Below are 17,849 nucleotides of genomic sequence, written 5' to 3'. Positions count from 1 at the left end.
CAGGAACAGCCCTGAATGCAAATGAATTAAAGGGAAAAGAAGGGAGTGCTCCTGGAAGCAGTAGGCAATTGTCAGAGGATGGGTTTTATGTAGTCTTGTCTGGGCTAAAGAGCTTGGTGATCCAGACCTCAACAACTCTGTGAGTACATCTCAAATTAATTCAAACCACAGTAATGTCACAGCACCCTGCAGGTTTTTTTTTTTTTTTTTTTTTTTTGAGGAGGAGGAGAAAGAATGTTAAAGGGTTCTTATGGTAGGGAAAACAGTAAGAAACTTCTCATATGAAAATTTTAAGTTTAGCACCTTTAACAGGTTTTTTGTTCAACCAAGATGTTCAGGGGGCCTGAACTGAGAATCTGTTTGCCTATTTCTGTCTCCACTAGGAACAACAATCTGGTTTAGTCATTGCCTACAAGTAAAGAGTCCCCATTTCTTCTCGCCCCCTCTAGCCTGGTGTCTGACTAGATAGCAGCTTGCAATCAAAAAAGAAGGTGAAAATCTTCCCTTTGCAGAAAGAGCAAAAATTTTGGAGCTGTTGACTTCATAGGAGACAAAAAAAGACAAAGCAGGACAAGCACATAAAAATAATGAATGGTACAGAAAGGCAAGGTTGGCAGTGTTAACTGGGTTTTTTTTAAACACAAGAACAAAACAAGTTCGAAATTCAAACAGTTGAGTGGAGACTGATAATAACCTCCCAAAAAAAGTTTTTGTTAACACTGAAAGTAAGAATTATGAACTAAAGGAGGACTAAACCCCAACCTACAGATAAATATCTACATTTGTAGATACGATGTACAACTCCATGTTTTTCTACGTATTTATACATACAGATTATCTGGATATACAAGTTTTAGAGGAGCTGTGGAACTCCACGCTCATATCCTCCCCACCCACAAGGTGAAATAGGTTTTCCCATAAACCCTCCCTATTTGCATGCTGCTTTTTATTTCTTAGTTTCATCAGGGCCTGCTGTAGAACCAGACTTATTTTATGTAACTGAAATTCACCCTCATGAAAAGAAACGGTTTTGCCCCTTTTGAAACAGACCAACAACTGGTTTTTCAGTGAGGGTGGCTCTTAAATACTGCAATCAGTGTCTTTCCCATCTATGGATATTAGAAATATGCTGAGCTACAAGTGTGATTTGACTGGAATATTGAATATACCAATAAATGCAGGGAAAGCCTGAACATCACTTAAAAAGATAAAAAGAATAATCTTAAAAGCAACTTTGGACAACTTTGCTGCAATCAGCCTTTGTGTAATATTAGAGAAAGCCTCAGTGATAGGACATTCATCAGCACGGTAAAATCATATTAGCTGGTGCACCCTCCTATGCAGGACACCGCTGTGAGTGCTGCAGTGGGAAGTCATGTCAGCTGAAGGAAAGGAAATGCATTTTGATACTAATGAAGTTGGTCAAGCTGTCCTCTCACGAAGCCTTCAAGTTCAATCCCAAAGAATTTACATCTCTCATGCCAAAGGGTTTGGCATTCAAGGACAGCATAGCAGGGGGAGTTGAACCAGTACAAAAGAGCCCCTGGCCAAGTGACCGCACTGGTTCAGAGACTGCTGGGCCTGAACTTCAAGGTTGCTCAAGGGAGTCTGTTTTCACTTGAAGGACACATCTGGATGTTCATTTATTTTCACTCCTTTGGCCTCTCCCTCCATGTTTTCAGTGGGCATTTACAGAGGGGTTGGGACCACGAGCAGGTAAGAGAAGTCCAAGTCCTCCTCCCCTGCCCCAGCCTTTCCCACGGTGTAACTGAAACCACTGACCTTAAACCCATCCTTGCTCTGGCACTGCTGAGCACAAGTGTAACAGCGTTCTCTTAGGAGAGTTTAAACACAGCAGCCAGAAAACTGTAAAGCTGAAAGTGCTGGAGGCATGCTAGTGTACCACAGCCAGGCAGAATTACTCCCCATTAGCTTTCTTCCACAGTGAGGAGGTTGAAAAAAAGAAAAAGGGCAAAAAGCAAACAATCAAACCAAGTATGGGCACAGGCTGTGAGAAAGTCCTGGACCAGCTACTGCAGGGGGAAAAAAAAATCTGTACTTTAACATCACAAAGCACAGCAATGTTGCCAAGACACACAGTATTTTGAGCCTAATTAATCCTCCTTAATCTGTACAGACACCAAGTTTAGAAGTAAGGGTGTCCTATGCAGCGTGCAAGATGCTCCCTATTGCGAGGCAAAAACAGCACTTCAGCTCGGTGACATTTTTAGGCTCTGAGCAGACACCATTTGTTCAGCCACACTTCATTTATACCTCTCCTTCCCACACTAAACATGTCCCTTGAAAATCCAGCAGGGCATGCTCTCAGTGCACACATGCACACTGTGCTTCTCCAGAGGGGAAAAAAAAATTCCCATATTCTCTACTGCCTGCTTCAAAGGTGCTATAGCTTCTCCAGGTTAAAGCCACATTCTGAGCAGTAGTGATGTTTTGGGGAGATTAACTTAAATTCTGCCTGTTGGGGCACACACATTGACTTCCCAAAGACTTGTTCTCACACAGCCACCAGAAGGAGGGAATTTGCCCACATCCTCCTGTGCCAACAGAGCAGGGCACCCATGTTTGTGCTTTTGTCCCACAAGAAAATTTAACCCTTTCTATTTGCCAGATAAAGAACACTTCAGGTAAAGGGCTCTTAAAGCGATTCACTGACAGAATTAACGCCCCGAGACATTTGGAGTAGAGCAAAAACCCCAGGACTTGGCATCTGAGTCTTGGAAGTAGGAGCTGCTGAGGTGGAGTTCATGCCTCTGTGATACAGACAGTGCTGAGGGGTGACAGGGGATGGCAGTCCTGCCAGGAGGTCCCTGTCCCTCAGGTGGGGTGCAGAGGGATGCTCTGCTCCCTGGAGGCACCAACACTATGTGCAGAGTGATGCCATGCTGAGTTTGCAGCCCTGATCCAAACGTGTGGGAAAGTGGGTGAAAAGAACTGCCACAAAACTCACTGAGAACAGCATCAGGATTTCCCGGAAAGCCCTTCACTTTTACCGATTCACCACCATTTTTAAATGCAGGTTTTGAGCTTTCTTTGGAGTCTAATTAAGGCCCCAATCAGTTTACATGATGAAAAACTTTCCCAACACCAGCATATCAAACACACAGAAGCAACAGTTCTGCTCCTCTCAAAGCAAGCCCGACTCGCCTTTGCTCGTGCGAGGGCACCATGCTGAGTAAAAAGGAAAAATCACGTTCTTCATCAGCACTTCACAGTGAAATTTAAGTTGTCAGTTCCTCACGGGAAATCCTGATGCAACACCCAGCCCGTCCCTGTGAAGCGGAGCTTGGTGAATGTTTAATTATGCCTCGGAACAAACACACGTCGCTGCGTGGGGGCTGCAAGGAGCCATCTGAGCCTGCATGCTAGGCTGCTCTGTCCCAGAAGCAGTTCCTTCAATAGCATTTGCTTATCAAAAATAATTAGAGGTAGGAATGCTGGAACTGCGATTATGAAACAAATGGTAAATCTATTTGCTGAGATGAAATGTATTGAAAGATACATCGAGACACAGCTGGAGACTGAGGTGATACCACAAGGATAACAACTCGAGATCCAATTTCATCTTTCATGATTAAAAAATGAGCAAGAAAGTGTTTTATGAAAAGTGAAGGTTAACAAATGTTCCTTCACAAGCAATGACGACAGTTTATCTTTTGAAACAAATGATCGGGCTAAGGTCTGCTCACAGCTCCTGGAACAGGCTGAAAAGATTTCTGCTGAAAACCTACTGGGGATCAGCACCCATGGCTGGCAGCCCACCCTGCTCCCAGTGCCTGGGACGAAGCCAGCTCCAAAGGGACGCTGCCACAGCTGGGAAGGAGCTGGCACTGCTCCTGCCCTGACCCTCTGCCACAAGTCCATCCCTAGCCCCAGACCCTGCAGTGGCTGTGGCTCATCCATACCTGCCCTCAGGAGGGTCCCAGAGCTGCAGATTGACAACAAAACATTCCAGGAGCCTTCTGGCTGAATTCCTCTCACTATTCTCCAGGTAAAGTGCTCCCTTTATGGTGCAACCACAGTGTGAAGTATGAAAAGTTATTTTTAGGGATGAATTCTGCTAAAATTTGCCTAGTAGACCAAACACTGTGAGCTGTTTAACGAGGAAGAAAAAAAATGTGGGTAGAGACTCTAAATCTACTCATGTGAAGGAATTATATAATGATGGGAATGGTTAATTCTCCAAGAAGAAAAATTCAAATTACCAGGAGGGAACAGACAGTAGAGAAGATCGTGATGGCAACTTTAGCTCCTTCTATTAATAGAACTAATAGTTAAAATGGAGAAAGAAAGAAATATTATGTGTAGAAGCCAATACAAGATGTTTTAAAGCAAAATCTTTATACTTCTATAAATATGGGACTATGTAGCAATGCCCTTATTCCTATCCTGGGAGCCTGAAAGCGTTCCATAGCATCAGGGGAACAGACCCCAGGAGCTCAGCAGAACCACTCAAAAAACCTCAGTATAAACTAAATTTACTTATCTGTAAGAATACAAGCCATGATAGCTGTAAAGCTGCCTAAACAGCTGAAGGCAAATTAACAACACTGTTATAGAATTCATGTTATTCCTTCCTAGCTGAGTCTTTGACAAATTTCCCAGGATATGACAATTCTACTGCTCTTCCCAACAAAAAACAGTCAAAGCTCCAATATCCTAAATTCAGATAAAGGGAAAATATTTAATGTAAAGGCCATATAAGTTTTCACAGTTTAACCATGTGGCACAAATACCAACAGACTTCCCCCTTGTCAGGCCAGGAGCTATTCCAACCTTAGAAAGGGAGACAGAGGTGTTACCAGTCACCTTCCAGGCAGAGGAATTTGTTCCAGAGACCACGTTTAACTGGTGCTGTGACAGGAGCTGCTGGGCCATGGTCAAACGTGAGTCCCAAGTTGCCTTCCATGGTTCATGCAATGAGTTGCCCTCTCTTCACCCAGCTGGGACATGGGCCACTTTCTGCAGTCTGCAATGCCTGGCTTCTTTTCCATCTCTAGCACAGGCTTCTGGTGCCCCCCAAAAAAATTCACATCAGCTAGGGGCCAGTGGGAAAATCACAGGTTAAGCTTTTCCACCTCAAAGCAGCATTCTCAGAATGAACTAAGGAAAGAAAGCACTCTACAACTCCAGTGATAAAAAGGCCCTTCTAAACCTACCAGCATCAATACTACTGTCCTTTGGCACTTTACATGTCTGATTTGATGCCACACATTATTTTTGTTATGAAACTAGAATAAACCAAAATCAATACGGCGCTTATTAAATGGACAAAACATGGGGTAGCTCATAGGTCTCAAAAAGCAAATGTAAATTTGAAACACTGTCTAGCTCAGTATTTCTAGCAGGGTTCTGCAACATATAGAATAAAACTGAATATCTATCTTCAGAGTCAAATTTAAAAACCAAAACAAAAAAAATCACAAACACAACACTTTTTCCAGACCAGAAATGACAAAGTCAAGTGATAAATAATGAAGTGGAGGATGACAGATGGAGAGACCTAGATCACTTGGCAAGCTGAGTGCAAACAAGATAAAGAAAAGATAATGTATAAAGAAGATAAAGTACAAACAAATACTTCAGAAAATAATGCAGCTGTTCTTCCTGGAAAGAAAACTATTCCTGGAAGTAGCTCTCCTGAGAGATTTTGGGAGTCCCTGTGATAGTATCTAGCACGACCCAATTTGTGATACTGTGATGAAAGGCTTCCTCAAAAAGGGAAGATCAAGAACTGAAATATTCTTCATTGACACATCAGAATTATGTCCACAACACAGAAAGAGTATAGGTGAGCTGAAGAAGAACAATCAAAATGCTAATTTGGGGGTGGAAATCTCTATGTTGAATTTGAACTTCTGGAGCTCTTTTTTTTTTAGCTTAGCACAGACAGGGTTAAGGATGCTTCCAGGGCAAGTGGCTTGTGACATTAGTAGATACTCAGTTTTAAGGAGGGTACAAAAATAATTTCATTATAGTGAAGATAGTTAACTCTTTCTTTTCACACCCTTTCCATTTTTCCAAAGGCTGCTTATCTTGTCTTTTCCACCTCAGAAGTGGTCTCCCTTACCCAAGCTACTCCTTCCTCCTTAGATTTTGGGGACACACCCTACCTAACCAGATGTGGAGCTGCAAGTGCTGCCTGTGTGGCAGCATTTCAGCTGGGATATTTCATATGTACCCTGAAGATTTTCAGCTCTAAAACCCTCCTGTGGGCAGGATGCTCTTGTGCTCTGCTGGGCTGAAGAGCAAGGTGACAGCTCCCACATGACACCTGACAGACTCAGCTCTTCTGTTTGGCTCAGTGCATAATCTCTCATCTTTAGAAGGAGAAACTTGTTTGTTCAAGTTTACAAAGGAAATATTTACTGAAGATTTTCAGAAATACACTTTACATTGAAAAACATGAAGCATCTGAGCACTGACACTAATCTAGACAGCCCCTGAACACTGCAAGGTTAGAAGGCATTTTACCTCCCTATCTTACAACAGCATGTGGGGTTTGTTTTGCTTCAGATGTTTTACTGGTTGAGCTTGCCTGGGAAATGCTATCGGTGCTTGAGGAAAAATAAAAGAAAACACACATTAGCTGGAGATCAAGTACATTCTTCCAAAGGAAAAACAAAGCAAAACTCTGAGTGTTTTGCAGTGTGACCCTCATAATAATGTTTGCATTAGGCCTGCTGTCTTATTAATATTCATTTATGTTTGCATAAAGTATTTTGCACAAAACTCCCATACACACCAGGCAAAAAAATCCCATGTGCCGTTATGTATTGCAGACACACATTGACAGAATGGTTCTAACTCTGAGCTAGTGAAGGTCTCTGCTGATTTCCTCAGACAGAAACATTTTTTGAAGTTGATCTGTAATTTTTGAGTTTTGCTCTGTTTAGTTAGGAAAGAGACAAGAGCTCCTTGGGAGCAACCTTACTCAAGATTAGAAGTCTGTCTAAAAGCTGTGACTGAAAAGGAAAAGCTAAAGGTTTGGTCAGGTCTCAGTTAATATGCAGGAGTATAGCATCAGAGATATGCAAGGAGAATTAAAGAGTTTTTCCTAACTTACTCAGCAAGCAGAGGTTGTTCTTGTTGGTCCATAATAACAACAAAAAGTCATGACCCTTTTATCTTCACCCAAAAGCCTTGATAGATGGTAAAGATACAAGGCCGTGTCATGGCCTTGTATCTTCACCTAAAAGCAGGATTTCACCTCCCAGACTACAAAATACGCTAAGTGCAAATAAAAAGCCCTGCCTAGTAGACAGTGGAAGAAACTCGTGTCTCTCCTGGGCAGGGCTGGCCAGGCACAAGCACACGCTGTCACATTTTTGGGAAGCCAGACAGCCGGCAGCACCGAGAGGCTTTGGAAAGAGCCTGCAGTACGTCCCTCTATTTACCTCAGGTAATCTCTGCGGCAGAGAATGAGATTTGCTTTTGTGTACAGAGTTGATCCAACCTCTCCAAGACGACAGTCACAGCAGGCACACTTTAGACAGTCTTCATGCCAATACTTATCCAGAGCCTTCAGCAGGTAGCGGTCCTTGATCTTTCGGTTGCAGCCGGCGCAGCCCTTCTGCTTCCCTTTGGGTTGTACGGAGAGCATCGGCACGCCTGCAAGGCAAACACAGCACTCCTTAGAGCACATCCCCACAGCTCGGCCAGGCTCACGGCACTGGGGCAGCTCTGGGGGCAAACTGCTGCTGCTGCCATTGCAAGGAGCTGACAGGCAAAGAAAGCTCACGTTGCATGGAGCTGACAGTCAAAGGAATCCTAGCTTCATCTGCTGTCGCAAATTTGCTGCTGACACCACGCACCAGACTCTTTCTAACCAACACCTCACAGCAGAATAAACTGGCTGAAATTTCAACATTTATTTTTTTCCCCTCATTACCCGTACCCTTGTGTTGTTAATTGCCTGCCACAGGCAATTAAAAAGAGCAGAAGGGCCATCATGGTATGTACCCCCCTGGTTCAGCATCTCAGTCGAGTTTGATGGGGAAGGGAGAGGAGTGAGTTTAAAAAGATGTGGTATGCCACTGTTTTTCCTCTCTTGTGAATCCTGTGGGTGACAGAGGCCTGACTGAAAGCTAGAGCAGGCCAGGGGCTGCTCCAAAATAAATTTGATTCAAAACCCCTTCAGAACAAGCCCATCGGCACCCCTCTGCCACTAATGAAGCCACATTCCTTAAGCAAAGCAGAGCTTTCCTCCTCCTCTTGTATCACTGGAGAAGGTAGCAAAAAGCCAGGAGTTTCATCCTTCCTGGAAACCCCTGCTGGGACTGCAAAGCAGGCATGAGATAGGAGGGTATGAGGTGGTGACAGCACACTCAGCTCAGGAGGCTGGGAGGGACTTGCTGTGTCCAGATTTTTCCTTTTCTCCAAGCAGCCAGTGCCTGCCATGGTGAGCACTGATGCTCGTCACCCTTCTCAGCTGAAGAGCCAGGCAGGAAAGGACTTTATGGAATCAATAGGCAAGGTGGAAAAATAAACAAGGATTGTACTGTGGGTGAGGGACAGGACAGGAAATTACGAAAGAACAAATTAACTCACTGAGAGGCCAGAATTCCATTTGCTCTAGAGCCTTGATTCAATTTGTTATGATTTTTATTTTTGCTGGTGTCAGTCACTAAAAATGACAATGCTAGGCCTGTAACAAACACACTGTGGGTTTAACCAATGCAGAGATGATGAGAAGGGACATTCTGGAACAGCAGCAGGTGTCACTGGTTATATACTTTACACAAAGTTAATCCACCCTTTCTGCAAGAAGCAGCAGCTTGATAATAGAATTATTAACAGTCCCTTAACCAGAGAGGACTGAACCAGTGCCACTGCAGTAAGTGACATTTGCTGCTTTCCTTAAAAGCCAGGATGACCTGAGAGTGGCTAATGGTCAGCACATGTAAACACACCACTCCCACAGTAATAATTGCTTTGTCAGAGCCCGAGCAGACGACAATAGCACCTAGGACACCTCCACACAAACAGTGAGGTATTGATCCATCTGTAATCAAAGTGGTCTCAGCAGCACAGACAGCCCAAGTAACATCCAAAAACCCTTAAAGAACCCTCCTGCCCTCTGCTGCAGTACATTCAAAACCCAAGTCTCTACAAATAAACTTTTGATACCAGTGACAAATCTGCAATAATTAAGTGAAAACCTGTATGGATATTAGACTGCCACATATGCAACCTGTGATGCTCCCGAGGGAAATTCTACAAAGCCACAGAGAAAGACACACACATTTGGAAAGAGGGACAAGACAGGGAAGCATCAGAAGTGGATTATGCTGCAGGTGCCAGAGGTCGGACTGCAGAAGTCTTGTGTGCCTGGTGAAAGATTCTTGTGAGAATGAGGGAAGTGGCCCTGTGGTTCTAGACACACCTCTGTTTGTTTTTTTTTTAATCCAAAATACATTTCAATAATAAAAAAAAGCTTCCATTTTTGAGTAATTTCCATGCTCTTCCCTACTCCACTCCAGGAAAACTGCACATTGTGAGAGGAGTCTGCCTTCTTGTGAGGCAGAGAAGGGCAAGCATGTGAATTTGCATTTGTAAGCTGTGTAAGATCAGTACCAGTGATGAAAGAAAAATAGTTTGCACCTATGAAAACTAGGACCTAGATGTGAGAATTATGTTTTTAGATAGGAGCCCCAGACACCACCAAGTCATTACTCACCCCCCAAACAAGCTCTCTAAATGTGCACCCTTAGAGGCAGAGGAGGATTTCTCACAAGAAGAGGGGGGGGCTGTTATCACACAATTCTTTTGCAAGGTTTGTGCAGGTAACACAAGGATCCTGCATCTGGAAAGATACAGATTTCACATAACCAGCACACCTTAAACTCAAGAGAGCTGCTGCATGGATCAGGTTTGAGACCAGCTCTGTGGTTCAGAAATAAAAGATCCTCAGCCAGATGGGACTTGCCAAAGCCTCACTTTTGAAAGCAGTGCCCTTCCAGAGGTCCAGCTGCCCTCACCCAGAGAGAGGGTGCCGATGCAGCAGCACCATCAACCACAAGAGCGGCTGTGCAAGGATGAAACCCCGGCTGGACCATTAGGAGAGGCTGGTTTGATCATTTAGGGCAGGTGAGGAGGGTCTCTGTGGCAAGCAGGCCTGGATAGCTGAGGGATGACTGCAGGGGCAGTTCTTGTTCCATCTGTGGCCCTCGCTCTCCACAGCCATCTGAGCTCCTCGCTATTGCAAGAGCACCACTGTCTTATGAGAGGCTTCTGCAAGTAAGGGGAATGTAACACTTTGATTTGCTTCTAATAACTAGCAAAGGAAAAGATATAGATATATTTTTAAGCAGTACCTTAAGCAAGGAAGAAAGCTATGTATTTGGTCAGCGTTCAGCAGGGGGCTTTCTAATGAAAAAAGGTACCATTTCAGAGATCATATGATGTTCAAAGCTGCTATTCCCACTCAGATAATAACGAGCAAGGTCAGCCTCTGCCGGTCAGGTTCAGTGTTTTGAAATTACATTTTGGGCTGTGAGGTTTCCCTCCGACATCCCAACCAACCGGTCTGCACGGAGCACACAAGCCACTACAGAAAGTTGCAGCTGCAATTAGCTGGTGAGTTGACACAGCAGGCAAGGCGTGAAACAAAATTTCAAAAACTGCCAAACTTGATCAGCAAGGGTTCCTCGAACACTTGCCATGTCATTTCCAAGCAACAAGAGGGAAGCATCTCAGAAGCTTAACCCTTTTCACGGTGAGAGGCTTGCGCAGAGAGGACACAATCAACACCAAACCCTGCTTTCCTCCTCCTGCCTCCCCCTTCCAGCACACCTGAAGCAGCCTGGGCTCTGCAGGCAGAAACCACCTGGAGAACTGCTCTTTCTTTTTGGTAATTTCCCCACTGCAAGACTGGGATGATGCTTCATTTCTCTGTGTCCATTTTTCCCCAGTACTTTGCTAAAAATGCCAGGATATCCAGTTCAATTTGATAAGGGGCATGTGGCATCTAACTGGGGCTGTCAAGAAACAAAAGGGTCACCTTTGAGAAATTCCACACATGCTCTATGGACAAGGATAAGAAAATGAGAAGGAGTGTTGCAGAACTAGAAAAATTACCAGCTGGTCACTCACATATTTAAATACGTGATCACAAGGGAACACTGATTATTGCTAGATTCTGAAAGTACCATCAAGTTGTTCTCTTTTTTCCTGTTGCTAGACATCCAGTGCTCTCTTTTCTTAGAAACAGTAGATGAATCCTTTCTATTTCTGGCTACCTACACTCCCTTCTTTGCCCTTTATAGCTTAATAGACTTGCTGCTGGTAAATACAAAACTAAACCCGCTCTGAGTGCTCAGAGCTCCAATACACATTAAAAAATTATAGACACCACCTCTGGACTTACTGAAATTTATGTCTGTGTCTAAAGAGGCTGTTATTGTAGTGAGTAATCCAAACTTTACCACTATTCACAGCTGGACAAACAAGCTTTAATCAGCCTGTATCTGCTCAGAGTCTTTCTGTAAAATGATTCAGCTGGCTTTATAACACAAGTGTCCACTAAGTACACCTCTAAATTTTTCTAAGCCATTTTACTGATATTTCTTTTCACATGGCAATCAGCTGCAGTTCCTCTAAGGGCACTGTTCATAAAGCCTCCTTTCCAAGAGAGCCTGGGAACTTTTCATAAATGGCAGACCTTTTAAATAACAGTTATCTGCACTGGTCCTACGGCGCACGGCTCCACAGTGCTCTGGTCTGCAGCAGAGCTAGAGGTCCCCTCTGAAAGCAAGGAAGTTCACCACCTAATTTCTCTAATGCAACTCTAAAGGTTAATTGGTCTGAAAGAGTAATGGGGGACTGCTAGCTAATGATATATGCCTCAAGGCTTTGCAGCTTGCCTGTATTTTATACAGTCGAGTCCAGAGCATAAAACACAGGTGATATCACCAGGACTTTTCAGACCCCCCTCCAGTCCAACTTGCCCCCCTGAGCCCTCGGCTACACCCACAGGAGTGGGGAGAAGGCAGCAGGAGCTGGAGACAGCTCTGTTCCACCTGCATTTCATGCCTTGTTAGAGGGGGCTCGGAGAAGTGCGCGGCTGCACTCCTCATTACCTCTGCGGAGAACTAAAAACAGCCCTAATGAGGAGAGCCAGCGCGCACAGTACGGGCTGGGAGGAGGGACGGCCTCCCTCTCTCCCCAAGGAATCCGGCCAAAATCTTCAATTTGCCATTTATGACAGCTAATTAGTTATTCTATTCAAAATCTTTGCTTTAAATAAAAGAACTAATTATACACAAAGGTCAGTCCCCCACCTCCTGTGAAGCACACATAATTGGCTTATTTCCCCAACATTGTGTGTATGTTTTACACAATGCTTTCAGGCAGATGGCTTTAACTCTTTCCCTCGACAAGTTTTTTGGTGTTGGCTTTTTTGTTGTTGTTGGGGTTTTTGTTTGTTGTTGCTGTTATTTTGTTTTTCTTTTTTTAAAACCCCAAAACTTCTTCTCAGAGTAGCTCCTTTAAGAGTAAAAAAGCTTGTTCAACAACAAAACAAATAATTATGCGCACACACACACACGATACGTCTACTCTCCAAAAGGTTTGTTACAATCACTCCCTGTTGTACAACACCTTGCACAACACAGCACTGGAATAAAGTTGCTATTCGCCAGCACAAATTCTTCCTTGAGCAGTGCCTTCAGACACTGCTACCACATTTCTGAGCCTTCTTCTGCCAAACACCAGAGTTATTGAAGGCTTACATTACTCTTATTATTTTTATTATTATTTTTAATTTTTTAAAAATATATAACTGGTTATTATACGGATGCAGCATTCCAGTGCTAAAAGCAATTCTGGTTTAAACACCAGGGGTTTGGCAGTCAGGCAACTGAGCCTACGTTTCAGAGTTCCACTTGAGAGAAAAAAAGTTTATTTCTAGCATCAACACCCTTTAAATGAACTGACCTCCTTTTGCTTGCTAACAAAACCCCCAGCATTTGGCTGCAAAAGATGAAAAAGTAACTGAAGAGTAGGAGTAATCTTATTAACTCCTGTCTCATCACAATAAATAGACTGCAGTCTTATGTCTTTTATCAGAGGATCTGATATCATTTAAAAGCATTAGAGCCCTGCATCACCCATTTAAGTAAATGCAGACAGTCATTGCCAAAAAGATGCAGTGAATTTCATTCCCTTAAAAAGAAACTCACTTTGTGTTCCCAGTATTGTATTACTCACCTTCTCTGAATATTGCACCCTGTGAAACAAGTCAGACCTTGCACTCCCACTGAATGGAGAGTGAGTTGTCTCAGGCATCTTCACCAAGAATTTCATCAGAAGAATTACGGCCAGCAAGGTGAAACTCATCATGTCATCTGTATAGCCAATTAAAATGTTACATTTGGAACACCAAGTACTTGCAACTAAATGCTTATGAGTAAGCCTTAGACCATTCATCAGAATTATTCAATGAGAAACCACAATCTTTTTTCATTGCCTGTTTCGTGCTGCAATATGCAGCTGGTGATTTTTACAGTGGCTTTAGCAATTCATTTGGGGTATTCTTTCTTCTGAATCATTACTGAACAAATTTCCCATGGCAAAAAAGCAGTTGGAGGGGGCAGTTAGTGGGAGAAACAACATTTTTGATCACCACTTCTGTTTTGACTGTTCTAAGTCCTCTGCCCAATAACACAGCAACTTTTTTTTTGTCCATACACTTCATGACAAGCTGTAGAGAAATATCTTTTAGAGTCTAGTGTCTCCTGGCAGTTTCAGCTGCCTAGAAATGACTCAAAGCTTCATGAGTGGCTTAAACCCCCTTCAATCTCACATGTAGGGATCCTGTTTGCAAGCTATTTGCTCAGATAGACCAACACATCCAAAATAATTATTTGGCATCATTTGAATCTGTACCAATGTAGGTCCTGATTCAGGACATGAGGTTTAGGGTTAGAATCCAGACTTTCATTTTCCCCAGAAGTTTTGAGTCTTCCAGTACCTGCTTTTAGCCTCTCTCAGTTACAGAGTTTCTCCTACCAGAGGCCAACCTGTAACTATAAAGAAACACATGGCAGCAGGACTAAACACAAAGCATAATAATTGTTGCTGCAAGACAGTTTCTATAAATCATTTCAGGAAGCAATGTTTTCCCTGTGCTCATAAAATGTGTTTGTTTGAGCTTTAATTTTTTTGTAATTGGCACATGTCCAAAGTTTATTCTTAGCACATCCAGTATTTCAGTAGAATCCATTTTTACTGTTTGAAGCCCTGGAAGCAGTACAAAGACATGCAGATTCCTTCTACTTTCAACCTAATCCGAGAACATTCTGATCAAGTTTTCCTTATTAGTCACAATTTAGCATATTGCAGTCTGGCAAAGGTCCTGATTTCAGGTGGCCAGCTCCCCCCTTCAGTGTCTGTAGCAGAAAAAAGTCTGGCAATGGAATGACTACCCTCAAACCACCTTTCCAGCAGTATGAGAAAAAAAACTATTATTAGGGATGACTGGCCTGAAATTCATCCCATATTCCTCAATATTCCATCAATTTGCAGGTGACCATTTAAATGACACTAACCTCAAAAGATGTCTATTTAGTGGGTTTGGGTGTCAGAGCCAAGTAGTGGCAAAAGAGTCTCTAAGTCAAATGCTCACAAAGGTAAGAACTCATCCCTGACTTTTCGGCTCTTGTAAGAATAACCTGTGTACCAAAATTAAATACAAGGCAGGGTTTGTTTCCCTTCCCTTTTTCAACAGGCAAGAAAATCAAATGGCAAAACGTTCTATCAAGTTAAATATCCCAAAGAGCGTTCAAGAAGTAAAAACTCAGTTATTTCATGCTGATGTGTGGTGCTACCCAAAGCTCACCTCCCAGGTAAAAAGGCCTGTTTAACACTCCAAGGTTTCGAGACGTGCGGTGCAGCAGTGCTCAGGTTTGGCAGTGAAACATTAACATCACCCTGACAGATCTGGCATGCTATATATGTGAATATTTTAAGGAGAATAGAACTGTATCATTGCACAATCACCATCATCTTTTCTTCTTCCTCTTTGCAGACATACACAATGTCAACCTAAGCTTTCGGCAACCTTAATAGAATTTCACTGCCCACTGCCAAATGGCCATTTGATGTTCTGCTCTGTGTACACTGATGAAGCAATCTGTCACAGCCCTTAATGCAGGCAATGATGACTATCCAATCTAAAGCTTTCACAGGCTTATAGAAATTTCTCAAGACTTTTGGAGCCTACAGTAATTTGTGCAATACCACAAAAGAATTTGGAATCCTGGTGCGCTCTGTATTTAATGAAATATGAATATACTCCTTTAAGTGTTTCTAGAAGAAATCTTACTCGGGCCAAAAGCACATTTTATACCATCAATCACCAGAAAGTTGCGTTGGCAACTCTGAAATAGAAAATACTATTGTGATTGCAAATTACTCTAGTGTGAATATAACAGCCCCTCCTGCCCTGTCCAAACTTACTTCCAAGGCAAGCACTGATGTTCATGCCCTGCACAAGATTAATATAATAAATATACTAGGACTAAAATTTATTTGCCTGTAAGCGGCAAGCAGAGATTTGCCTATGGGGAATGCAGAGGGAATCTATCTACTTAATGCAAACTGTGTAAGAGATACAAGTGCCGCTGACCGACCTTCCAGAAGTTGTGAAATACACTTCCCCAGTGATTTAAAAAGATGCTGTTATCCGCCAAACCTATCCTCTTCTTCCTTTCCTAGCAAAACCAGAGCAACCCATCTGCTATTAAAAGTTGAAAGGAGAAGGGCAAGCTATTTCCTTGTCTTCTTGTTGAAAGGAAAAAACACAACAGACAGTCTTTTGCAGGACCATTTGCATGCTGAGCTGTCAGACCATGCACTTTCCATTAAAGAGATAGCATCCCTTTTCATAAGTCCATTTGGGATCCATTTTAGTGTTATCTAAAAATCAAATCTACATGGTAATCCTTTTAATGTACTCTTGACTTTTAAAAACAGCTTTATGTTCCTTCAGGAAATGTTTTAAGCCATTACTCAGTAATTACTACTCACCCATGAAAACACTGATCTTTTACAATATATAATCGGTTTGCTGACTTAAAAAATAAAGCAGACTGGAATTTTGTCTCATGAAAGTAGCAAAGGATAACCAAGGTTAAGAGAGCATCCCATCTCTTCCCCCGCCCCACTCCCAATTATATCTAAGTGGTGTGTTTTTCCTGTTGTATGAGAGAGGCTGAGGTGGTCACAGTTCCAAGTGCCTGTGTGTGGAGACGCTCAGTCTCAATCTGTGAGCACTGGTGAGCATTGCTGAGCACTGTGCAAGGTAACCAATAAATAAACACTCATTTAGGAAGTGGAGTTTATATCACTGTAGATACAAATAATACCCTAACCTTTTGCAAGCCCTGAAGTTTTGAGTGATGCACACAACCTTCCGAAAGGCTGGAATTTGTGGAGTTGCTTTGATAAGCTTCAGGTGCACAAGAACAAGTCTCAGAAGACGTGTCAAAAATGGTTCACATCTAGTGCAGCTTTACTGGATTTTATCCACAGCTGCACTCAACATAAGAATGCTCAGTCAGACTCCAGGGGCTTGAAACTACCTTGAAGGCCCTACTACCACCTCCTGCAGGATTCGCCTTGCTCCTTTCCAAACTCCTTGACACACCCTGGGAAGCAGAGGAGAGTTTGAGTGAAACAGAGACCCAGAACTGCCTTGTCCTCTGCAGCAGAAGCCAGAAAGAGGAGTAACATACATTTTGCTCAGGTATAGCTGCTGTCTGAGAAGGACCATACAAAAGCCCATGACTTATGCAGTCACTCGACTCTGCAAGGCTCCTGGATAACCTGGCCTTGCAAGCAGTTTGAGAAAGACCCAAGATGTTTAAACAAAGTGTAGCCCACCAACAACCAATCCTTCCTCTCCAAGTGCTGACCCCAGAAAGCACAATGCCCTTCATGATGGCTCTGGAAAAGCAGTTTAATATTTCAAGACTAGATAAAGGGCAGGGTGATGTTTGTCAGAAAGAATTTCCTGTACCTTGCAAATAATATCAACCAAAGTTGAAGTTGTTCTCTTAATGCCATGAAGATAGAGAAGGCAGAGAAAACAGTCTAAATACTTCATTACTTCTGTTCTTCTGTTTACTGAGGTCTGACTTAAGCCTTACTGAGCCCCAGTTTGCTTCCACAATCAGATTTTACTCTACCTCATTTTGCCACTGCAATTAGGACAGAGAAAGTCCCACCCCTGGACATTTCCCCTTTCATTCCCAGGAAAAGGTATGCAGCCCCCAGTGCAAGGCTGATCATTAAACATTTGTTATAACTGCAGTTGGCTAGTAACTATATGCCTCAAATTAATTTTTATTATTCACTTCTGATTAAGTCAGTGCTCACAAGCCACAGCTGGCCATTAATGCTACCCTTCTTTACAAGAAAATATGCTGATAAGAATGAAAAGTGGTTTCTTGGCTGTTGTATACTCATTCTATAATGAGTTCCTTTGAGGTGACGTATAGAGGCAGGATTTGAGCATTATTACCCTGGACAACAGCAAAGACACAAGTAGAATTGCAGGACTTTTTTTTTTTTTGTTCCTCCTTTTCCCCTTTTTTTAAAATTTTATTTTCATGTCCAAGCAAGGCTTTGAAAACCTTGCTGCATTTAATATATTCCAGAATAAAGTGAGCACTATGGGTTTGGGGCAAGTTAGCATGACATTTAGTTTGCATTAAAGCATCCTAAAAGTCATATGAAGTATATCATAACAGACACTATCCTACTTTATTAAGCATTCAGGAGCATCACAGTATTCAGAATATGGATGAGAAGCTGGAATTGCACAAGAC

At 42.7% G+C, this 17,849-nt stretch overlaps 1 protein-coding gene across 6 annotated transcripts in view; it reads right to left on the bottom strand.

Annotated features, from left to right (window-relative positions):
* The window catches only part of LMO1 (LIM domain only 1), a 75,667-nt gene that overhangs the window by 9,158 nt on the left and 48,660 nt on the right, over positions 1–17,849 (bottom strand). For all 6 annotated transcript variants that reach the window (XM_085581429.1, XM_021529497.3, XM_021529495.4 and 3 more), the window contains one exon: positions 7,416–7,629. In XM_085581429.1, coding sequence (XP_085437555.1) covers positions 7,416–7,621 — 206 coding nt within the window. In that variant the 5' untranslated portion in view covers positions 7,622–7,629. The remainder of the gene's footprint in view (positions 1–7,415; positions 7,630–17,849) is intronic.

The sequence above is a fragment of the Lonchura striata genome, chromosome 5 (assembly GCF_050655825.1).
Source record: "Lonchura striata isolate lonStrDom1 chromosome 5, ASM5065582v1, whole genome shotgun sequence".
NCBI classification, from domain to species: domain Eukaryota; kingdom Metazoa; phylum Chordata; class Aves; order Passeriformes; family Estrildidae; genus Lonchura; species Lonchura striata.
The sequence above is the reverse complement of the archived record's forward strand: the minus strand, read 5'-3'. Positions and strand labels throughout refer to the sequence as shown.